Here is a 23,638-nt window from a genome sequence, read left to right as displayed (position 1 = left end):
GAGAGAGAGAGAGAGAGAGAGAGAGGTATATTGGGCTTTAATAGATTATTTGGGCTTTAGCGTGGACAGCCCAATTAGATTAGGCCCACTAATTAAAAAGGCTTTGGTAGATTGGGCCTTAATAGATTATTGGGCTTTAGTTTGGACAATCTAATTAGATTAGGCCCACTAATTGAAAAGGCTTTGGTAAATTGGGCTTTAATAGATTATTTGGGCTTAAGTGTGTGCAGCCCAATTAGATTAGGCCCACTAATTTTGATCCAATATTAAAACGTTACAGCACATATATAAATTCCCTTATGCGCCAAGGTTTAACCCTAAAGAAGGCGTAGCTCCCTCGCTCCATTGTTCATATCTTCTCTGCGGCCGCCTGCCTTCACGACTATCTCAACAAGATGAAGGTTCGATCTTCGATTCCTCTTCTTCCTGATCGTTCTCTCTAATTTGATTCAATTCTAACTTTGAGCTCTTTTGTTTTCAGTTTAATATCGCGAATCCGACCACTGGATGCCAGAAGAAACTCGAAATCGACGACGACCAGAAACTGTTAGCTTTCTAATCCCTGTGTTCTTCAGTTTGTTGTTTTAGTAATGAATGTGCATTCTATGTTTATGAATTGTTCTTTCCGTCTTCAGTCGAATTTTTCTATTGTAAACTGTACATTAATACGTAGCTTGGTCTATTAGAACCGTAATGTTCAGTTGCTTAAAACTTAGATTAGGTTGAAAAGTACATCTTCATATCTTGAAACTTATATTTGCTGTAGCATGGCTTCACATGCCTGGATCTTTGAATTTATTACTAAACCTTTGTTGTTTGCATGGATGATATCATATTTAACCTGGGTTAAATTTCTTCATGGACTAAAATGAACCATTTTCTTTGTTTAGCCGTGCTTTTTTTGACAAGAGGATCTCTCAGGAAGTTAGTGGAGATTCTCTCGGAGAGGTATGTGGGCTCTTCTGTGATCCATTATATTAAATCTCAGTTCCTCGTTGCTGTGGCTGAGTTTACTGATTGAGGAATTTCCTCTTCTCAGGAATTCAAGGGCTATGTTTTCAAAATCATGGGAGGTTGCGACAAGCAGGGATTCCCAATGAAACAGGGAGTGTTGACCCCTGGCCGTGTCCGTCTCCTTCTACACAGAGGTCTGTGGCACCGTTTAATCTAATTTGTGGTGTATATTATTTGTTTCCAATAATTTTTAGTACTATCCCAAGTATCCAAGCATGTATTTATTTGTTTTTGTTTGGCCAGGTACCCCTTGTTTCCGTGGATATGGAAGGCGCAATGGAGAACGCAGGAGGAAGTCTGTTCGTGGTTGCATTGTCAGCCAAGACCTTTCTGTCTTGAATTTGGTGATTGTGAAGAAGGGAGACAATGATCTTCCTGGCTTGACAGACACTGAGAAACCAAGAATGAGGGGTCCCAAGAGGGCATCCAAGATTCGCAAGCTTTTCAATCTGTCGAAGGAAGACGATGTTCGAAAGTATGTCAACACATACCGTAGAACATTCACCACCAAATCTGGTATGGTTTATATTGCCTTTTGTGAGTTTTAAACCTAGCTTAACAAACGAAGATTGTTTTGGATTTCCAACAATGCTAGATAAGATGGCCCAAGTATAGGTTAAGGTCTAATACTGTTTTTTTGATAAAATTGGATGAATGTTTTCCTTTAATAAACTATGCTATGTTTTGTCACAAGCTTTCTAAAGTGGGATTGTGATATCCCACATCGGTGAAAGAGGGGAATGAAGCATTCCTTTGAAGGGTGTGGAAATTTTTCCCTCGTAGACGCGTGTTAAAACTACAAGGCTGAATGCTGTACGTAATGGTCCAAAACGGACAATATCTGCTAGTGGGGGACTTGGGCTGTTACAGGAATATTCTTCCTGAGATTATCTTTTGAGCTATATATAGAATTTTATTTGGTACAGATTGTACATTCAGTTCCCTTTCTTCTTGAATTAAGTTCTCATGGGGTTTTTTCTTTGTTGATTGGCAGGCAAAAAAGTTAGCAAGGCCCCCAAGATTCAGAGGTTGGTTACCCCACTGACCCTGCAGAGGAAGCGAGGAAGAATTGCAGAGAAGAAGAAGAGAATTGCGAAGGCCAAGTCTGAGGCTGCTGAGTATCAGAAGCTCCTTGCGTCTAGGCTGAAGGAGCAAAGAGAACGCCGTAGCGAGAGTTTGGCGAAGAAGAGGTCGAGGCTCTCTACTGCTTCAAAGCCGTCCATTGCTGCTTAGCTAATTCGCATTATTTATGTCTCAGCGTTCTGTTATCTTAAATTTTGCCATCCTGTTTTGCTTTTTAAAAGAATCTTCTTTTAGCTTTCTTGACATCTAGAATGGATTGGATTTTTGGTTCCTAATTTGGATAGCCATTTCTTCATATACTTCAAATTTCATGATTAAGCCTAGAGGAATTTTGAAATCCAGCTTAGTGATTTGACGAATTCACGCAGTTCAATTTTAGTGGATATTCAAGTACATGGCTAATCTGAAAAGACTGCTTTATATTTAATGATATGGATTTGTTTTTTAGGTTCCATTTCTGTTTTAATTAAATGAACCTTTCAAGGATCTTGTGTGTAAGAGAAACATTTATTTGAGTTTTAAGGTTTATCATGACTTATTATGGTAATTAACATAAAAGCAATGGAGCAAGCCAAAGAACTCTGACCTAATTTGAATTATGAGGGTTGGGTTGTATTCATTTTATGGAATCTGACTTGTTCGGGTTTGAAAAATTTCAAATTATTGGGTTAATCCGATCTAACCCAAAAACTTTAAGAAATAATAATAAAGTAGGCCCGAGATCTCATAGCCAAACCTATGGGTCATTGTCTACGTTCCTCTTTGTCGTTCTACTACTCAGTTTTCGTCTTGTCTCTGTGTCGTTAGCTTGCCTCTTTGTTGCTTCGTTGGACTCTTTTGAATTCTCGTTTCTTTGCTCGACTTTGCCTCTATGTTTCTCGTCAGACATCGCCGACTGTCTCTCCGCTCGGTGCTCTGTTTCTCTCTCATCGAACTTCTCCGCTCTGTGTTTGTTGTCGGACTTCTTCACTTTGTGTTTGCTGTCGAACTTCTCTACCCTATATTTCTCGTTGAACTTCTCCGCTCTGTGTTCGTTGTCGGACTTCTCCACTCGGACTTCTCCACTTTGTGTTTACTGTCGAACTTCTCTACCCTGTATTTCTTGTCGAACTTCTCCACTCAGTATTTCATTGTTTCACAACCCAAACCCAACCAAAAAATAGAAGGTTAGGTTGGGTTGTGAAAAAATTTAAATTCGATTAGGTTACCAATCCAACGAAGCCGAATAGTGATCTCTTTCTTTGACATAAACAACTTTCAAGAAACTAAAACCTTTTTCTGTTGTCGTCCAAATGAATATTGACGTAGAAGAATTCTAGTCTTACCATATATTAACATTTCGAATTCAAACCTTCAATCTTTTGATCGAAAGATACATATCTTAACCAGTTGGAATGCAAAGTGCTAAAACGTAAGTACCGAGTGAAAAAGTTCATTTAGTTTTTATCTTAATACCACTCCGAAGAAAATGAACAATCATTCAAAACGAGGAACATATATTATAAAGAGATGGAGAATGGGATAAACTGGCACTCATTTCCCATTTCTTCACCTCATTCACTTCTGTTCTTATGAGGGTGTCCCAATCCAAACCAACAGTTTTCTTGGTAATACAACCAAATATAGCTAGAGAGCGGGGCAGCGGAAGATCGGAAAAGACTAGGAAAACGTTACAAGGACGAACTCGACCTCTACTAACTGGAGCATTTTACAGGCCAGAAGAGGGAAGAGAAGTCTGCAACTTGATCCTCCTCTTTCTGAACCGCTCTGCGATGATGAACGCGAGTTCGAGAGATTGGGAAGCATTGAGCCTAGGATCACAGTGGGTGTGGTAGCGTGAGCTCAGATCGTCGAATGTTACGGTTCTTGATCCACCAATGCATTCTGTCACATTCTGCCCAGTCATCTCCAAATGAACTCCCCCAGCGTAGCTGCCCTCTTGCTCGTGCACATCGAAGAATGCTCTAACCTCGGCCTGCCAAGACAATCTCCACATTACTTACTTTCTTCAAACAAACACATAATTGCAAATTCCAGTCAAAACTTGTTAGTTAGATTCAGAGTTCTTTCGTGGGAGATCCCACATCGGTTGGAGAGAGGAACGAAACATTCCTTATAAGAGTGTGGAAACCTCTCCCTAGTAGACGCGTTTTAAGACCGAAAGGCTAACAGTGATACGCAACAAGGTAAAGCGGACAATATCTACTAGCAGTGAGCTTGGGTTGTTACAAAGGGTATCAGAGCCAGATACTGAGCGGTGTGCTAACGAGGATGTTGGGCTCCCAAAGGGGATGGATTGTGCAATCCCATATCAGTTGGAGAGGGGAACGAAATATTCATTATAAGGGTGTGGAAACCTCTCCCTAGTAGACGCGTTTTAAAACCGTGAAGCTGAAGACGATACGTAACGGGCCAAAGCAGACATATCTATTAGCAGTGGGCTTGAGCTGTTACAAATGGTATTAAAGCCAGACATGGGTGGTGTGCCAACAAGGACGTTGGGCCTCAAGGGGGGTGGATTGTGAGATTCCACATCGGTTGGAGGGGAGAATGAATCATTCTTTATAAGGGTGTGGAAACCTCTCCCTAGTAGACACGTTTTAAAACCGTGAGGCTAACGGGAATACACAACAGGCTAAAGCGGACACTATCTACTAAGCTTAGGCCGTTACATTTGGCCAACTCGGGTGTAACCAACTCGGATGACCCACAATGACATGTAAAACAAGCAAATTGAGAGGTGGAAAAAATGTCATGATCCAAAAGGTTGTTCAAAAGGTGCAGTCAACTTGGTGATATGGAAACATACCTACCCCGCTTACCTACCTACCACAATTCTTTAAGAAGAATTTAGATCATGAATCTTATTTTGACTTGCTCCACAAAAATCTTTCATAAACTATCATTTCCTACCAAATGATCATTCATCTCCACGTGGACAACTTTATCTTGTCGACAATACCTTCTTACTCTTATTTTTGCCATTACTTTCCGAGGGTCGAATTACTTGAATAAGAAATAAAGTCAGCTGAACGTTGTTGTGAGATCCCACCTCGGTTGGAGAGGGGAATGAAGCATTTTTACGAGGGTGTGAAAAACTCTTCCTAGCAGACACGTTTTAAAACCTTGAGGGGGAGCCTAAAATAGATATGTAACGGGCCAAAGCGGACAATATCTATTAGTGGTGGGCTTGGACTGTTACAAATAGTATCAGAGCCAGACATCGAACGGTTGCCAACGAAGACACTAGATCTCCAAGTGGGTGGATTTAGCAACAGACGAGTTTTAAAACCATGAGGCTAATGGCGATACATAACAGGTCAAAGCGGACAATATCGGCTAGTGGTGGGTTTAGGTTGTTACAGTTGCGGTTCATCCCGCACACTAATTCTAAGCACTTCAAATGGTAGACCAAAAGATTTGGATACGAAAGTATGAACAAATTCCCAATTAGAATTCAGATTTTCTTTCAGTTTCAAAGTTATTTTCCCTCAATATACGCTAAATTTATGAATATCATGTAACTACGCAGTGGCTCTAAGTTCAACAAATCATGCCTTCCTGATGTAGTCTATAAGTAGAATGATAAAGGATGAATTTCATACCCTGATAGAGTCGAAGGGGCGGGTCTTGAGACCACAGGGGGCTTTGATAGTGTTCCCGTGCATAGGATCGGAAACCCAGGTGACAACTTGACCAGACCTGCGAACAGCTCGGATCAGATGCGGAAGCTTCACTCTCATATTCTCAGCTCCCATTCTAGTGATCACTGTAATCCTCCCTGGCTTGTTTTGAGGATTCAAAATTTCAATGAGCCTAACAAGCTCGTTTGGATCCATCTTATCACTTACCTACACAAGATTCAACTTATTCAGTCAAGACCGTCTCAGGAACATGATCCAATAGTGTATAAAAGGAGCATTTTCAAGACATGATCAATTGAATAACATGGAATAGCATCGTGGGTAGCTTAATCTGATGCACTTACTTTAATTCCCAGAGGATTGGCAACCCCTCTTAAGAATTCAACATGAGCACCATCCAACTGCCTGGTTCGTTCACCCACCCAAAGCATATGAGCAGAACAATCATAGTAAAGACCAGAAGTCGAATCCAACCGAGTAAGTGACTGCTCATATGGCAAGAGTAAGCATTCATGAGATGTCCAGAAATCAGTAGCAGTCATGATAGGATGATCAATAGTAAGTCCAGCAGCAGCCATGAATCCAAGGGCCTCATCGACTCGGTGGGCGAGTTCCTGGTATCTAGAACACAGTAATCAATGATTTAGAACCTAATTCTATCAGCAAAAGGGAACTCAATTATCCAAGAAAGTAAGAATTCATGCCAATCATATCTCTAATCTTGATTGTGAGGAACAATATGCATAATTAGAAACAGGGCGAATAGTTAAGTTGAATCATAATCCTGTGGAAGAACAGATAATACAGGCTTGCAGGAAAGGGCACAGGAATACAAGAATCATCAAAAGAAAAATGAAAATCAGAAGCCAGACGAATGTCAAAGATTCATTAAGCTACTTTAAACGATCTCGATTTGACCAGAACGAATTTAAGAAGAGAGAATCTGAATAAAGCAAATACCTATCTCCTTGCTCGCTGTGCTCTGCAAAATCCAAGTTCCACTGTGTGACCCTCTGCATGGCTGCATAACCACCGGTGGCGAAAGCCCTTAAAAGATTCAGAGTCGCCGCCGATTGACAGTAGGCTCGGATCAACCTTTGAGGATCTGGAATCCTCGACTTCTCATCAAAAGCATCCCCGTTGATATTATCTCCCCTGTAACTCGGCAGCTTCACACCGTCTTTCTCTTCGAACGGGTCTGACCTAGGCTTCGCAAACTGGCCGGCCATTCTTCCAACCTAAACAACCAATTTCCAGATTCACGGATCAATTTTACCGAAATCATCGAAGAAAACGAAATAGATTGAAAAATTAAACACAGAAGCAAACGAAATGTGACCTTAATGACTGGCATTTGTCCTCCAAACATCAGAACAGCGCCCATTTGCAGAATAATCCGAAAGGTATCACGAATGTTATTACCATTAAATTCCTTAAAGCTCTCAGCACAATCCCCACCCTGTAGAAGGAAAGCATTCCCCATCGCCGCCTCCGCCAGACGCTCCTCCAGGCTCCTCGCCTCTCCCGCGAATACGAGTGGGGGAAACGCTTCCAGCGTATGAAGCACCGATTGAAGCTCTTCCTGATTCGGATACTCAGGAAGCTGTTGAGCTTTCTTCGACTTCCAACTGTCGGGAGTCCATTTCTCAGAGCCCAACTTCTGAGCCGGCTTCACCGTCGAGTTCGTAGCAGCCGATACAGACGGTGGAACCGATTTCTTCTCCACCGGTGGATCGGAAACCGCCGGATTCTTGGCAGACTCAGAAGCCTGGGCGATGATCCGCAGAGACTTTCGATCATCGAAGTTGAAAGAACAATGGCGAGGCTTAGAGGAAGGGAAAGGGCTCCGATTCCTTACAGAAGAATTGATCGGAACAAGAGAACTGCTAGAGAGAGCCATTGATTCCGTTGGCTTCTTCGATTTCCGCGGCAGTTCTCAGCTGCTAAATAAACTGCGCAGACAATGGATCTTAAATAGACCGGGAGAGAAGCCACGATGTAATTTAATTTTTTTAATAAAATATTCGACGCCGTGAAGACGGAACGGAAAATAAACGGAGTTTAGTAGCGCGGGTTATGACTAACGGTGCAATTTAAATATAAATAGGTAAATTTAAAATTATTTTATTTTTGTTATAAAGCCAATAAAATAAATTAAAATTTGGAGGAAAATTAAATAATTAGGATGAGGGGCCACCTAACCAGTGGGTTACAAAACGTCCGGTAACCATTCTGAAGCCACCTACCTACCAAGCTCACCAACCGGTCCACGTCGACACCATCTTTTTTCTTTATTTAAATAATTAAATTAATATATGTAGTTCGTCATGCTTGTTCAAGGCGTGTTGTCTGTGTCCGTATGTTCGATGTCCCAGTTATGTTTGTCAAGGACGTGTTGTTCGTGGTTCGCATATCCATTTCAAACTTTATTGTTGTGACCGGTCACAAAAAACATACCTACACCCAACACAGCTAAAGTGTCTCAAAATGTACTATAATAGATATGACTAGTTATCAATTCTTCCTACCCGGGTTGTATGCTATCAAACCCATGGTTGTCGCTTATTCTTTTCTAGCCTATAACACGTATTTTCTCGCTCGTGCTTTCTAAGACATTTCTCTCAAATGTGACTTAAAACTCGAGCATACGCTAATATTATTGGGAAGTTTGAATTTCACACGACTGACTTGTTCGTTAAGTTATAATAAATGTCGCACAATCACTGTCCCCTTGTCGCAAGTGTACAATTATAACACATAGCACAACAATAGTGAATGAAATGTTCTAACGTGATTACTAAACTCGGAGAAGGGAGAGTTAGAAGACCAATCACTGCACATTTGACACCAAATTAGGCAACTTCTTCTAACTCTTTCACGAGAATGACTTAGCTTGTTACGAGAACACGAGCTGCTTTATGAGTTGACTTTGAACGTATGACTGTCATCTTCTTTTATATTCTAGCATCTGATGTGAAAAATAAAGTCGTTCGTTCGTCTACTCTGATCAAACCGTGTCTATGCTCTTAATTAATTAAATACTTTAAATTTGTTATAATATTTAATGGTTTGAAATAAAAATCCTCCTCACATTATTATTTAATTATTTAAAATAAAAATTTTAGTACACAAATAATTGAAATAAAGTTGTAATAAATTAACGCCAATTATTCCTTTAATACGAAATAAAAGAAGGTACCCCGTGAAAATTCCAACATAGTTGTCCTAGCCATTCACAAATGTCGGACCGTCGTACCTTTCCACATGCCTATTTAATTATTAAAATATCATAATAAATAAATAAACACGTGCTTAAATTAAAATAAAATAATTATTTTACCCTTAATTTTTTTATTTTTAAAATTATGATATATTTAAAAAGAAATTAAATTCGATAATAAAATTTTACAATTTTATTCCGTCTTTTCAAATTTTCACTTTTTATATTATTCAAAGATTTTATTCACCCTTTTCAAATCTTTTTACTTTTATATTTATTCTAATATTTTTGTTAATTATTTTTTATTTTTTATTTTATTTTATTTCCATTTATACCTTTCTTCAATTATCTATTATTATATGGTATTAAAATTAATGGAAAATCTAAAAACTAAAAAGACAATCAAACCAACTCTTAAATAAATTTATTAATATATTATTGAATTTATTAGAATGTTTTATATTAAAAGAATAAATTATTTATTAAATTATATATATATATATATATATATATAATTGGTGGACTTTCTATGAACGGCCCATGGGCCAATCAAAGCACCAACAAGCCCAATACAATTGATGTAAATGAAAATAAATAAAAATTTTATAAATTAGATTTATTGTCTACTTTAATCCTAAAGCTGATTATATCATGAGCTTCTCCAAAGGCCTCATATCAATGAGAGAGTATTCTTTGATTATAAACTCATGATCATTTTCTAAATTAATCGATGTGGGACTTTTATCATCACATATTAATAAAATTATTGTAATAATTAAAGGATTTAAGCAAATAAAAGAGATTTGCTGTGATTAATTAATCAGATATGTAACAGAGCTACAACAAATGAAGAAATCAACGAATTAAATATTTGATGCACCATTTCCCTATGATCATCTCAAACCAATGTCGAACAAGCCGAAGTAGAAGGGTCCAGCAACGCCGGCAGCAAGTACTTCCTTCCGTTACCGCCGTTAGCATTATAGCTCCCGCCGGTGGTGGAATCCGTCAACAAATCGCCGGCGTAACCAGGATAAGCCCCTTTAGCATAGATGCCGGTGCAGGCCGAGGCAGCCTCCAATGGCAACGTCGCCGGACCTTGAAAGTATCCATTTCCAAATGGGTTCGTGACGGTTCCGGCCAAGAGACTGGCGAGGTTTATAATCATTCCGTCCATACCCACATCGCCGTTCGGCGCAATCAGAGGCGGCGATTGCGGGCCGTAAATCGGCTGATGGAATGGCCACGCGCACTGTCCGGGGCATTGGGTTTCGGAATTCCCAACCCAAATGTAAGCGAATTTGTAGTTTTTGCCTTTAACTCCGACGGCGGAGGGGGCAGAGCCATGAGTGCCGCAACGGCTCATACAGAATCCATCGACAGTGACATCCGGCGCCGTCAAAACGACATTAATCGCGTTTTTTTGCTCACCCTTTGAAGCTAATTGAACGATTTTTTTGTTGGTGAGCGATTTCCCCAACGAGTAATTCTCATCGAGAACTTGCTTTCCGACCGACAAAAACAGAGGAGCTGATGACTTGCCGGAATGTTCATAATACTTCGCCGTCATCTTCCACCACGAGGCGACCGACGGCGCGGCGGCTTTAATGGAAGAATCCGACAGGGAAGTAAGGAAATCGTTAACGATTGCTTTCTGGGACGGCTTGAATTTGCCATACCAAATGAGATTGATACGGATCTTGCCGGAAAGAAGAGGGCCGTTGTGGTATTTCAGCGACTGGGTCTGGTCGGGAATGAACTCATTAAGCAACCTGGAAGCAATGGAGATTTGGAAGAAGGAAATAAAGACAAAGATTTGGAACATCGAGGCCGCCATTGTTATGAAGCAGAAGCAGAGGAGGAAGACGATGAATTGGTTTGTGATGGAATAATAAGCCGACCGGGTTTATATATATATAGGTGGAAGAACTGGAAGCTGCCAAGAATTGATGGATAAATAAATTATTATTATTATTTTTTAAAAATGGTAGATATGAAGATGAGGTGGAATTTGACTTACCATGTAGGCAATTCCGTTTAAGCAACATCGACCAGCGCGTGGTTACAACGCGCCGTGGTATATCGTACAATTGGAGCGTGTTCTACACTCGCGAGTGGTAATGGAAAGTGAAAATCTCTGGATTTTAAATGTAGACGTGTTTTTTACAGGTTAGATACAGTAAGATGACTTTTGGTGGGGGAAAAGTCAGATTTGTCCTGAGGGTGGTATGGGGAGGGTAGGGGTAAAATGGGAAGATTAGGAAAGGAAATAGACGTTGGGGGAGTGAGTGACAGGCTGGAGGCAGTGCATGAATGTCAATTCATCGGGACGCGTAAAGGAATGCTATTGGCAGTGGGTATCCAATGGGAAGAGCACGTGATGTGCACGTGATATTTGGCGCTTCCAGTTTTTGGTTATTTAATTTCTTTGTAATAATACCGCGTAGACCTCTATGGATTGGCTACCTTCGTAACCGGTAGCCAGTAGCTCCAGTGAAACATTCACTGGACCTCACAGCTGGCACAGCCCTCCAAAATTTCAAATTCCCCAATACCTAATTTCAAAAATATTAAATTATAATTTCTTAATTTTATTTTCAATAATTATGTAAAAAAATAACTTAACCAAGTCTAATATTTCTTAACAATAAAAAATTAATTAATTTATTAAAAATATTAAGGTTTTAATTATTTATTTATTTAAAAAAAATATGATTAGTGGGAGTTTGGTGAGTTAATGCGCGCATTAAATAATTATAATTAATAAAGATATAAAAGTAAACCCAAAATCACGAGTCTACCTATGCAACAGGTGGCCGTCAGCATTATCCAAACAATAAAAGATAAAATAAAAATAAATAAATAATAAATATATTTTGGAGTTCACGAGGCTTCCCCAGCAAACCCTACCCCATACCCTAATTAATTAAAAATGTAAGGATAGGGATGGATGGCAGATATAATAAAAAAAATATTTAAAAATAATAATTAAATAAATCTCTTAAATCTCGGATAATGGATTTTATTTTATTAAATTACCAATTTTACTGTGTAATTAATTAATTAATTTTTTTTAATTTAGTATATAACAGATAATTGATTTATTACCCTTTTTAAAATATCGACCGATTAAATATAAAATTAAAAGTTTAATGTTTTATAAAAACGGTGGTGTCGAGTTGTCGGGAGGATGCCAGCGGAGGAGGCATTTCCTTGGTCGGCGGCGGAGGAGAATTTATGGTCCGTGAGCGTGAAGAGTGGAGGCGATTTGTGGAGCTGTCGCATGGGGCGCCTGGTCTGAAGTCAATGCCACCGCTGTTGGCTCACGCTCAGCCTGCAGCAGCTTCCTGGAAATGGCCAATTGCCCTAAGTCAATTCGCCTTGTTAGGGTCCCTCGGTACCTACGTTGACTTTTGCAAAATAAAATTAGTAACGTCTATCATTTAGGTACGGTGGTTTTATCAAATATTCTCATGTTATTCGAGCTTTTTCAGGTTAGTAAGCTCGATCTTTTCTTCTTCATGGCTTTCAATTCCTCTTCTCATATTCTTCCTTTCAACACTCTAATCTATAGGATCACCGTTAAACTTTCTTTCTCTCGTTGTCTTAGTTGAAAAAGTCAAAGACATGTTGGGCTATGTTGATGGTACGATGTAATCATCACCACACCTTTAGCCAGACCGACCAGTCTTGGCAATATATGGATTATAGTGTTGAAAGGAATAAGATGAGAAGTGGATTCGGAAGCCACGGAAAATAGAGAATCGTAGTTGTTAAAACTAAACGGGTGAAAGTTCTCTATTTATAATCAAATAAATGGAAATAGCAATAAATGGATACAGATATTTGCCTATAACAAGAGAACAAATATAATACTCATGATAAACCACCAGATATTTGCCTATAATAAATAGTCAAATATGGTACTAAATATTATCAATTATACAAGATATTTGCTTATAATAAATGGTAAACTATAATTCAAGGTTAAATATATAGTATGAATTAATCGAGAAATTCAGCTCATAAATTTTGACGTTTGTATCTGTTTAGTTCATGAACGTTGAAAAACGTCCAATAAATTTCAAAACTTTTAATGTTTCATCTGAATATTTCTTACCTCGGTTATTATGTTCGCAACCACAATTCTCAGCTACGTTAATACTTATCTAATTTGAATGAATGCTCGAGATTCTGCCAACCTCATAACTCCATTATTGCTCTCCCTCAACTCCTTTCATTAATGCCAAGTATACACATAACTATAGACTCAACATGCCTATGTTCATAATTTTATCGCCCAAGGTCAAGAGAAAGAGAAACGACATGTCGGCATGGGCAAACATAAAAAAACAAGCAAGTGGAGTTGGATAAAGCAAATGCGTCGTTTCATTGGAGCGTACAGATTCGTCTGTGTTTTCTGATACATTTTCCATTAAAATTTTAATTATTATTATTATTATTTATTTTATTTATTTTTTTCCATTTGGTCCCACCACCAATCATTTTCTTATACAAATTTAAACAATTTTTTTATTTTTTATTTTTAATAAATATTTTTAGATTAAATATAAAAGACCCGTGCTCATTTGTAAGAATAATCTTCACTATTAAAAGTAAAAACGAGTAGACAACATGATTATATTACACGTGAATGTGGGGACCATTAGGTGCCAAATTCGAATTTCAAATCCTGACTTAAATCTTATACATTACAAATTATTTAATTATCTACAAAATTACGAGTAATATTAAAGTTTAGAATTTAAGATGGTTTATTAATTAATTAAATATTCTCGGTGTCCGGAACCTCCTTTGAGTAATTGCCAAACCATGGTCCATTGATCCAATAACAACACACGAGGTTTTTTATTTTTATTATTTTGCTTATTTTTTTTAAACGTGTATCTTCGACCAAAAGATTAGATAATTTAATCGGTGAAAGGGTTAATTTCGATATTATTTTTAAAAAAATTAATTTTTTGAAAAATTGATGCATGCATGCATGTAACTTTACGAGGCAGCAAGGTCCAAAAAATAAATAAAAAATAAATAAATAAAATAAACAAATAAATAATTAAATAAATAAATAAAGGTTAGATTCTTCCCCCTATAATACAAAATCTTATCAACTTCTCGTGAACTCAAAGTTTAAATCTTTAAATTTCCTTTTAGCCTTTAAGAAATCCTCATTACCTCGAAAGCTACTTCCCAACTCCCACTGCACTATATATATATATATATATATATATATATATATATATCTTGTTCATGAGAAGGAAACAGAAAAAGCTTTGAACTTTCTGAAAATTTGAGCTGATTTTTCAAATGGGTCTCTTTCGATTTTCGAATTCGATTGTGTTTGTTGTTGTTTTTGGATTGATGAACATGTTCGGTTCTGGGTTTGGAGCAAGAAAGCTTGCTGCGTTGTATGAACCGCCGCCGGTGGCCATCGGTTACCGTAATGGGGCGTTGCTTGACGGCGATGTTCCTGTTTCCATTTTATGGTATGGGAAGTTTACGGCGGCTCACAAAGCTGTTCTTGTCGACTTTCTTCTGTCGTTGAATTCCAAGAGTGACACCGCCGCCAGCAACGCGCCGCCGGTCTCTCGCTGGTGGAGTACCGTTCAGGTCGGTAATGTTAAAAATATTTAATTTTAAATTATAGCTTAATATATATAATATTTGATCGTTTATTACAGTCAAGTATTCATACCATTCATTGTAGTAGCATATTTGACCTTTTATTAAAGTCAAGTGTCTAGTTATTTGTCTTTTATTACCGCTTAATATATGTATTATATTTGTCGGTCAAATATCTACATATTTGTCTTCTATTACAACTTAGTATCATATTTATATATATGATATTAATTTATTATTTATTTATTTATTTATTATTCTTTCCATATTACTGAGATGATTATAAATATAGAATTTGATGGTAAATTTCTTTATTTATAATCCTCAAATAAATTTCAAAAAATATAAAAAAAATAATAAATGAAAATAGTATTTTATTATAATAAAGGTTAAATATGATACCGTAACTGGAAGGTAAATATTTATATATTTTTCGTCAATAAAAAAATTAAATATGATATATATAGTAAATTGTGACCGTCCAAATTTAAACAAATATATATATATATATATATATAAACTATAATTTATTCGGTTTCAATCCGTTCAAAATTATAAACTTTAAATTAAATTATTATTTTTTTCTATTAATTCAGGTTTATATGAAAAGAGCCGGAAAGAAAGAGGCTCGGGTGATTTTAGCGAACCAAGTGACAGACGACAGCTACTCCATTGGAAAACTCCTAAAGAAGCTTCAAATTTCCGAGTTGTCACGGAGGGCCGGCTCGAAACACGGCGGCGTGACACTGGTTCTCACGGCGGAGGACGTCGCCGTCGAGGGTTTCTGTATGAGCAGCTGCGGGTTTCACGATTGGGACCACAAATCAAAATCGGCATTCATATGGGTCGGCAACTCAGTGAGTCAATGTCCGGGTCAATGCGCCTGGCCTTTCCACCAGCCCATTTACGGCCCACAAACGCCGCCGCTCATACCGCCCAACGCCGACGTCGGACTCGATGGCATGATAATCAACATCGCCACTCTTTTAGCCGGAACCGCCACGAACCCATTCGGAGACGGCTACTATCTCGGGTCGCCGGCGGCGCCGCTGGAGGTGGCGACTGCTTGCCCCGGAGTGTACGGGAAAGGGGCTTATCCGGGATACGCTGGTGACCTGCTGCAGGATGGCACCACCGGCAGCAGCTATAACGCCGTTGGCGTCGGAACCAGAAAGTACCTTTTGCCGGCGTTGTACGACCCTGTAACTGCCCGGTGTTCAACTCTCGTTTGATCCGGGAGGGTATTTTAGTCATTTTGAGAAAGAGATGTGGTTGGTCATGTGACCTTATAATGTATATATGATGATAAATATGAAATATGTCTTAAAAAACAGTAAATAGTAAAAATAAAAAAACTCCCCTTAGTAATTTTATTTAACGGTTAATTTATTAATATTTTTTTAATAAATATAATATTTAAAAATAAAAACTTTAAATTTTATATAATTACTCATGAAAATTGGATCTACCCATCTTAATTTTTTGGCTGAATAAGTTTTCAACTCAGCCGAGATTCATTTACATTACCTTGTCGGGAAGCACACTAACCCTATTGAAACTGCACGGGAAAACTGATCCAATCAAGCTGTTCGTTTTTCCATCCATTCAACACAACAATAAATATAAGAGCCAATAATGGAACGTCAACACCAATAATGTTACCTAGATTACATTTAAGATACCTCGTTTAGTTCGGTTTGTTTGATTTTATGGTTGAAAGAGTAAAAAGGTAAATCTTAATAAAAAGTAGGTGAAAATTAAATACACTATTGTATTTATTGATTCCGGAATAAAATTGAAAGTTTAAGATACAAATTAACTAATTTAACTAACAGAAATATAATTTACAGCTTAATAATAATAATAATAATATTATTATAATATAATATAATATAAACAGGATTCTATGAAGAGTTTGGGCTATTGAAGCCACTGCCTCCACCTTCTGTGTCCGTTGGAGTATGCTGCGGAGTCTCCCAACCTGAACACTCACATCCAAAAACATACATAAATTACATTTTTTTTTATATATATATATATATATATATATATATATATATCATATGATATTTTTTAAACTTAGGTTAATAATTAAATTAACAATTTAACGTCTATGTATACAGTAAATTTTGTGTCTAATAGATCTAAGTGACAGACATGTAACATTAAAAGACACCCAACAAGATCTGTCTTACCAATAAATAGTTAGATTTTTGTTGTTTATGATAATTATAAAAAAAAATCCGCTATGAATAATTGAATTTTGTTTTTTCGTATCTCGATATTATTTTCTGCCTTTTTTGTTTGTTTGGATTATGTTTTATGTGGAATAATTTTAGAATGTTTTTTTTTATATTCTTTTTAAAATATTACCTATTTTACCCCTTTTAAGTATTTAAATGCTACATAACCAACTTATTCATATTATCTATTTCGATTATTTATCAAAATAATTTAAAATTAGCTCAAATTCATCCCCGGCTGATATTGTCCTCTCTAGACTTTTCCTTCCAGTCTTGGGCTATTACAGTATTAGAGCCAGTCACTGGATAGTGTGCCAGCGAGGACACTGACCCTTAAGGAGGGTGGATGAAAATTCACCCACCACTAACAGATATTATCCTCTCTAGATTTTTCGTTCCAGACTTGGGCTATTACAGTATTAGAGCCAGTCACCAAATAGTATGCCAGCGAGGACGCTGACTCTTAGGAGGGTGGATGAAAGTTCCATATTGGTTAAATTTAGGGAATGATCATGAGTTTATAATCAAGTAATACTCTCTCTATTGACACGAGGCCTTTCGGGGAAGCCCAAGGCAAAGCCATGAGAGACTCAAAATGGACAATATGATACCATTGTGGAGAGTCGTGTTCATCTAAATTATTTTCAAGGGTGTGAAAACTTCTACCTAATATGAACGTTTTAAATATTTGAGAGGAAGCTCAAAAGAGAATAAGAACAATATCTACTAGCAGTGAGACGGTAAAGACTGAATTGTTAGAGAAACTTTGGAAACAACCTAAAAATCGTATCTGGCATGGCGTTTCATACACCCCTGTTCATGGGGTTGTGAATGGCCAATGACCCATCAGACAGCTCAGTCCTCACATGGGCGCAGGCCATGACCCATGTGTTTCTCTCCAGACAATCCCCGCCCAATAATGATATTATTATCAAAATAAAACAAGAATTTAATAAAACGATAAATAATTACCAGTACTGGGAGTAATAATCTGGTGCATCGGAGAGTAGAACAACCCCTGATTCATATAGTACGGAACATAGGGTGCTGCTGCTGATGATGGCGATGAAAATGGCGCTCTTGGAGCCGGTGATGATGAAGAACAGTCATAGCCATAGCCATAGCCATGACCATAGCCATAGCCATGGCCGTACCCAATGCCATAGCCATAGCCATAAGGTACTGTGTAATTTGGAGCGTAGGATCGGTATCTGCAAAAAGAAACAAAAAAACAAACAACATTTGACTTCCTGTCGAGGTAAATTGTTGGTTCCTTGTAACAATGTCGCCATCGAAGAATCATGTACCTGTATGGCGGGAAAATGACCGGCGGCGGCGGAAACGACGGCCGTAACCCGCCGTACGACGCTGTAGTTTGGATTCTCCCTGTAAAATCGAGAAGAATGTTAACAGAAATCAATCGATCGTTTTCCGGTAATGAGATTAGGAAAGTTAATCGGAGATACCTCCGGACGGCGGAGGACGAGGCGGACCGAAGACGGCGATGTTACAGTTTGCTCGTCTTCCACAGATAATCGGATTTGGATTAGCGCAGGCCATTCTCGCCGATTGAGGATCTCGGAAAGTGACCTAATTACAAAATCGGAGACGGCGGAATTAAAATCGTAACCGGAAATGGAATCGGAGAGGAATAAGGAACTTACGAATCCGTAGCCTTTGGATTTGCCGGTGGTTTTATCTTTGATTATGACGGCTTCGAGAATCTCGCCGAACTGTTGGAAGAATCTGTGCATTTCGTCGGATTTGGTCTCCCAAGCGAGGCCGCCGACGAAGACTTTGGTCCATGTGGTGTCGCCGAAGAGCGGCGGGGGATTGGAGAAATGATCGGCCATGGGGGCGGCGGAGGAAGGATTAGGAGGAGGAAGGAGGGCGGCGGTGGTGTGGTGGACGGTGATGTTCATGAATTAAGAAGACAGAGAAGGTTTAATGGAGATTTATAGAAGAAATTGGAGGGGTTGTTATGTGGCGTTGGTGTTCTTTGTTTGTTTGGTTCTTAATTTTGCAGAGACGGATTTGAACTGTTGAACAAAGGGGTTGGGTTCTGGTTGGCCTCTCCCAATATCCATAAATATATATATATATATATATATATATATATATGTATATATTTAAATTTAAAATACATCAATTAAAGTATAAATGTAATATTATAATATAATTATTATTCAATTAATAATATTTTTACCAATTTGAACGTAGCTTTGCTGTTAAAATATTATATTATTAACTGTAATATATGCTATTTTTAAAAAAATATTTAACTTAATTCAATTATGACATCGAATTCTGATCTATACTTCACGTGTTTTGATTATATTTTTACTTATCCAATTTGAAATTGTTCATTAAGATAATAAATTTAGGGTTCGTTCGAGGGTTGGGAGGGTTGGCGAATCATGAAAGTTTGAACTCTTTTAAGAAACTTGCAAATTTAGTCGGAGACCGTTATAATTTAGATTTTGAAAATTAGAATTGTGTTTCTGTAATTTGATAAAATTTCTTAAACAATTCTTATCGTTAAAAGTCATTTATCGTTTATGGATTGAGCACGATATAATTTACTATGACTTATAATAGTCATGTATTCAATCCATTAATAGCTTCCAACCTAATAAATAAAGATCATTGGTTTTAACCTTCAAATTGAATTTTCATTAATTATTTTTAAGATATTGGAAATTAAAATAATATTTATATTAATACATCATTAATTACAACAATTTGAGTTTAAAATGTTGTATAATAAGCTTTAAGGTGATAAAAATAAATTTAGGTCAGGGGTACTATACCTTTTTGTCGGCTCCAGAAGCATTTCCCTCGCCCTTGTTGGTCAAAGCCTTGCTTTTACGCCGCGATCGGTAACGTCTTCTGGCAAGTTCCAAAACTTGCGCCAAGCTATATTCGCCCCAGATCACCGGGGATTTCTCCTCCTTTGTCACGTAAGCGGGGACCCCAACCCTGATTAGCTTGCACATGCAGGCTTTCCAACTCGGGATAAAAATAAATTTAATTGACGGGATTCAGGGTCAATTTAAAATTTTGACTTCTTAATTCAAAGTACAAGTACTAACCGAGATTTATTTATTTATTTTGACTAAGCCGTTAACTACTAGGTGCTAGGGCATCGACTCGAGATAATACATGATGATATTAATATTATCGTCAATCATTATGGTATTGAATGATTTGATGATGAAATTATTGGTAGTTAATCTATTTGATAATATAAAAGCTTAGCTAAGTTGGTTTAGAGGACATTGATGGAAATGGAAGGGCCATTATTTTGTCTATGTACATCACCCATATGAGAATCACATTTGCTATATTTGGCTAAGCTTTATCAACTTTTTCATGGAATCTCTTCTACCTTCATCATTACAAGATTGGATCACTTACAATTATATCATTGAACTTTTATGGCGATGTAACCAATCAATCTCAGTTAACAGATGAAGCATGGTGCAACGATGTTGAGGAGCTTCGAGGAACAAGATACCATCAGCATGCACCATATCATATGCAACATTATGCTTGTCCAAGACGTGTTGCCTATGACTACATGTCGAATGCTTTGGTCATGCTTTTCCAAGACGTGTTGTCCAGGGCAGCATGCTTGTTCTAAATCCTTTTTACTTATTTTCATGTTAGATAGGCTCCTATTATTATTGTTGTTGTTTCGATACGGGGTGTATAATCCGTCACAAAATCATGTCTACCCCCACTTAAGCTAAAATGCCCCAAAATGTACCATGTGAGAATGTGACTAGTTGCCAAATCTTCTCACCTAGGTTATATGCTATCAAAACCATTGTTGTTGCCTACTCAAGTTATATGCTATCAAATGCCCCAAAACATACATTTCTCTCAAACATGATTCGAGGCTCGAGCATACGCCGTTATTGTCCGCAAAGTGTTCACATAGCCAACATGTTCGCTGGTTAGGACAAATGTCGCACAATCGCTGTCCTACTGCCGCAATAGTGCAATTGTGACACGTAGCATGTTATATGAGGGAGAAGGATCATCATCATCGAGTCTCTTCGGGTGATCTGAGAATATCAGCGGGGATGTAAGAACTTCATCCAAGTACCTTAATAATCAATAACAGAAGAAAATCATTACATACTTCAAGTTCACTCTTGTTTAAGTTAGCTCTAGAAGGCCATGTCCTCTCTTCCACAAGTACCCACCTAGAGCTTTTTGTTCCAATGATTGCAGTCTTCAATAGGTTGATAATATTGAGATTAGACACAATGGTCTTCACTACATAGGGATGGACCTGAGCCAAAGTTCCTAAGATTACAAGCAGAGTATATCAAACGATCACAATAAGATGGCAATAGACAAATTTTATGATCAGGCTCTCTATAAACTCACGAATAACGTTTCATCTTTTTTGATTGGTTTTGTTGTGGAGAAAGCTGTAACAGCCTAAGCCCACCGCTAGTAGATATTGTCCTATTTGGACTTTCCCTTCTGAGTTTCCCCTCAAGGTTTTTAAAACACGTTTGGTAGGGAAAGGTTTTCACACCCTTATAAGTAATGTTTTGTTCCTCTCTCCAACTAATGTTGGATCTCACAATCCACCTTCTTTGGAGATCCAACGTTCTCGTTGGCGCATCGCCCGGTGTCTGGCTCTTATACCATTTATAAGAGCCTAAGCCCACCGCTAGCAGATATTGTCTTCTTTGGTCTTTCTCTTTTAGGCTTCCTCTCAAGGTTTTTAAAACACATCTAGTAAGGAGAGGTTTCCACACCTTTATAAGAAATGCTTCGTTCCCCTCTCCAAGATCTCATGTATGACAACCATGACATTGGATGGGTGAAAGGACCAATGATCTGTGAGTTAAGTTTGCTGATTCTAAATATAAATTTACTTACTCCTGTATGATATTAGATGCATTTATTAGCCCAATCATCCCTCCAATTTGGTGGGAGTAATCTTCTATGCCTTCAAACATGGAAGAGTCAGAATGGAATGATATCTGCTCTTTCTACATCATCATTATCCTGCAAACACAAAACTACAGTTGACGGTCACATCGACTAAATAAACGAGAAAATAGCTAATCTACAGACCTCTTGGTCAAGCTTCCTGAAGAAAGGACTTCCTCATCAGTAATATTTACAGATAACTATCTTTTCTACGGGCCCATCTGAGAGGAATCCTGTACTTCACACGAGGTGGTACAATGAATTTTGCTTTGGTTCAGTCTCACAATTACAATTGGAGTTAGAGTTTTCTTGTAACAAACAGTCTAAATCCACCGCTAACAGATATTGTCCTGTTTTAAAACGTGTTTGCTAGAGAGAAGTTTTTCACACCCTTATAAACAATGCTTTGTTCTCCTTCCCAACCAATTGTGGGATCTCACAGTCTATCCCCTTCAGGGCCCAGAGTTCTTATTGGCTCTCGTTCCTTTCTCTAATCGATGTGGGACCCCAAATCCACCCCCTTCGAGCCCCAACGTCCTTGCTGGCACACCGCCTCGTGTTTACCCCCCTTCGGGGCTTAGCCTCCTTACTGGCACATCGCTCAGTGTCTGACTCTGATGTCATTTGTAACAGTCCAAACCCACCGCTAGCAGATATTGTTCTCTTTGGGCTTTACCTTTCGAGCTTCCCCTCAAGCCTTTTAAAATGCGTTTACTAGGGAGAGTAAGAATGCTTTGTTCTCCTCTCCAACCGATGTGGGATCTCACATCTCTGAAGTGCTAAAGTAAGGAGATGTATACTTATAAACCCATGATCATCTCCTTAATTAGTCAATGTGGGACTCTCCACTAACAATCCTCACCTCGAACAAAGTATACCATAGAGCCTCCCCTGAGGCCTATGAAGCCCTTGACCAGGCTCCCCTTGATTGAAGCTCAACTCTTTTCTCTGGAGCCCTCGAACAAAGTCCATTTTTCGTTCGACAATTGAGTCCCTTTTTTACTACACCTTTGAGGCTCCCAATTCCTTTGTTCGACATTTGAGAATTTTATTGACATGGCTAAGTTAAGAACATGACTCTAATATCATGTTGGGAATCACGAACCTCCACAATGGTATGATATTGTCCACTTTGAGTATAAGCTCTCGTGACTTTGCTTCTGGTTTCCCCAAAAGCCTCGTACCAATAGAGATGTATTCCTTACTTATAAACTATTCCTTACTTATAAACTTATGATCATCCCCCCCTTCACGTCCAAATCTCCCTTGTCAGTTCAATCTTTCGTAGACAAATTATGAACACCCTCACAAATCCTTGCCTCATAAACAATCTCAAACCAAAACTCTTGAAACCAAATGAAGAAACAACTAAGATTTAGCATAATCACTAAATGTTCTTCACTTAAGTTTAGTAATAACCAAGAACTAAGAACGAACGTTCTCTATGCTAAAAGCAAACAACCCTACAAATTCATATGCAAATCTTCATAACATTATTGATTGATTGATTGAAGTTCACAAATCTTTTCAATGTCATAAGCTAAATCAAAAAAACAATCCCTAAACAAAAGTTTCAGGTTCAGCAGAATACAAGGCGATTCTCAATCAACATATCGAATTCGAAACATAGTGAAATACAGAGGAAAACAAGAGAGAATCGACAAACCTCGAGAATGGAGCAGGGACAGAAGAGTGAAAATCAACAACCAGAAATCTTGGAACAAGTATGAACCCTAGAAAGGTTTAGTGGAGAGACTGTAAGAGGAAGACAAGAACATTCTGGAAACTTCTGCTGCTGTAAATATTTTTTTTTAAGAGAAAGTCTAAATTCATAT

General features: G+C 37.9%; 5 protein-coding genes and 1 long non-coding RNA gene across 7 annotated transcripts; 2 read left to right on the top strand and 4 right to left on the bottom strand.

The window, feature by feature from the left end:
* The first annotated feature begins 309 nt into the window (after positions 1-309).
* Positions 310-2,456, top strand: LOC111799195 (40S ribosomal protein S6-like). Its single transcript, XM_023682636.1, has 6 exons — positions 310-401; positions 482-546; positions 891-948; positions 1,040-1,148; positions 1,258-1,530; positions 2,009-2,456. The coding sequence occupies exons 1-6, from the start codon at positions 396-398 to the stop codon at positions 2,245-2,247; spliced, it is 750 nt and encodes a 249-aa protein (XP_023538404.1). The 5' UTR covers positions 310-395; the 3' UTR covers positions 2,248-2,456.
* Positions 2,457-3,517: 1,061 nt separating this feature from the next.
* On the bottom strand, positions 3,518-7,704 carry LOC111798633 (phospho-2-dehydro-3-deoxyheptonate aldolase 1, chloroplastic-like). The gene is made up of 5 exons (XM_023681897.1): positions 7,081-7,704; positions 6,702-6,979; positions 6,086-6,362; positions 5,703-5,948; positions 3,518-4,072 (listed from the first exon to the last, which is right to left on the bottom strand). Exons 1-5 carry the CDS (start codon positions 7,639-7,641, stop codon positions 3,806-3,808), a joined length of 1,629 nt encoding a protein of 542 aa, XP_023537665.1. The 5' UTR covers positions 7,642-7,704; the 3' UTR covers positions 3,518-3,805.
* Positions 7,705-9,744: 2,040 nt separating this feature from the next.
* Positions 9,745-10,857, bottom strand: LOC111798127 (protein EXORDIUM-like). Its single transcript, XM_023681105.1, has one exon. It carries the CDS (start codon positions 10,796-10,798, stop codon positions 9,860-9,862), a length of 939 nt encoding a protein of 312 aa, XP_023536873.1. The 5' UTR covers positions 10,799-10,857; the 3' UTR covers positions 9,745-9,859.
* A 3,372-nt stretch (positions 10,858-14,229) lies between these two features.
* On the top strand, positions 14,230-15,935 carry LOC111798899 (protein EXORDIUM-like 2). The gene is made up of 2 exons (XM_023682247.1): positions 14,230-14,592; positions 15,201-15,935. The coding sequence occupies exons 1-2, from the start codon at positions 14,290-14,292 to the stop codon at positions 15,834-15,836; spliced, it is 939 nt and encodes a 312-aa protein (XP_023538015.1). The 5' UTR covers positions 14,230-14,289; the 3' UTR covers positions 15,837-15,935.
* A 536-nt stretch (positions 15,936-16,471) lies between these two features.
* On the bottom strand, positions 16,472-18,912 carry LOC111798980 (RNA-binding protein 38-like). The gene is made up of 5 exons (XM_023682350.1): positions 18,512-18,912; positions 18,314-18,437; positions 18,155-18,233; positions 17,820-18,058; positions 16,472-16,585 (listed from the first exon to the last, which is right to left on the bottom strand). The coding sequence occupies exons 1-5, from the start codon at positions 18,767-18,769 to the stop codon at positions 16,509-16,511; spliced, it is 777 nt and encodes a 258-aa protein (XP_023538118.1). The 5' UTR covers positions 18,770-18,912; the 3' UTR covers positions 16,472-16,508.
* Positions 18,913-20,199: 1,287 nt separating this feature from the next.
* LOC111798187 lies at positions 20,200-23,623 on the bottom strand. Of its 2 annotated transcripts, XR_002815671.1 has the most exons (5): positions 23,470-23,611; positions 21,948-22,036; positions 21,750-21,878; positions 20,995-21,161; positions 20,200-20,917 (listed from the first exon to the last, which is right to left on the bottom strand). It is a non-coding gene; the product is annotated as an uncharacterized LOC111798187 (long non-coding RNA). The 2 variants fall into 2 exon arrangements; XR_002815670.1 differs by lacking the exon at positions 21,948-22,036 and having other exon boundaries at positions 23,470-23,623.
* Between the last annotated feature and the right edge of the window lie 15 nt (positions 23,624-23,638).

This window comes from Cucurbita pepo, chromosome LG07, assembly GCF_002806865.2.
Source record: "Cucurbita pepo subsp. pepo cultivar mu-cu-16 chromosome LG07, ASM280686v2, whole genome shotgun sequence".
Classification (NCBI taxonomy): Eukaryota; Viridiplantae; Streptophyta; class Magnoliopsida; order Cucurbitales; family Cucurbitaceae; genus Cucurbita; species Cucurbita pepo.
This window is presented reverse-complemented; position numbering and strand designations above follow the sequence as displayed.

Excerpts from the sequence above, each read along its gene's own strand:
- LOC111798899 (XM_023682247.1), top strand. The coding sequence starts at position 14,290 with ATGGGTCTCTTTCGATTTTCGAATTCGATTGTGTTTGTTGTTGTTTTT. Across the intron at positions 14,593-15,200 it reads GCTGGTGGAGTACCGTTCAG|GTTTATATGAAAAGAGCCGG; the intron begins GTCGGTAATGTT and ends CTATTAATTCAG.
- LOC111798633 (XM_023681897.1), bottom strand. The coding sequence starts at position 7,641 with ATGGCTCTCTCTAGCAGTTCTCTTGTTCCGATCAATTCTTCTGTAAGG. Across the intron at positions 6,980-7,080 it reads GACAAATGCCAGTCATTAAG|GTTGGAAGAATGGCCGGCCA; the intron begins GTCACATTTCGT and ends TTGGTTGTTTAG. Across the intron at positions 6,363-6,701 it reads CACAGCGAGCAAGGAGATAG|ATACCAGGAACTCGCCCACC; the intron begins GTATTTGCTTTA and ends ACTGTGTTCTAG.
- LOC111798127 (XM_023681105.1), bottom strand. The coding sequence starts at position 10,798 with ATGGCGGCCTCGATGTTCCAAATCTTTGTCTTTATTTCCTTCTTCCAA.
- LOC111799195 (XM_023682636.1), top strand. Across the intron at positions 949-1,039 it reads GTGGAGATTCTCTCGGAGAG|GAATTCAAGGGCTATGTTTT; the intron begins GTATGTGGGCTC and ends TCCTCTTCTCAG. Across the intron at positions 1,531-2,008 it reads AACATTCACCACCAAATCTG|GCAAAAAAGTTAGCAAGGCC; the intron begins GTATGGTTTATA and ends GTTGATTGGCAG.
- LOC111798980 (XM_023682350.1), bottom strand. The coding sequence starts at position 18,769 with ATGAACATCACCGTCCACCACACCACCGCCGCCCTCCTTCCTCCTCCT. Across the intron at positions 18,438-18,511 it reads AATCCAAAGGCTACGGATTC|GTCACTTTCCGAGATCCTCA; the intron begins GTAAGTTCCTTA and ends TTTTGTAATTAG. Across the intron at positions 18,059-18,154 it reads GTCATTTTCCCGCCATACAG|ATACCGATCCTACGCTCCAA; the intron begins GTACATGATTCT and ends TTCTTTTTGCAG.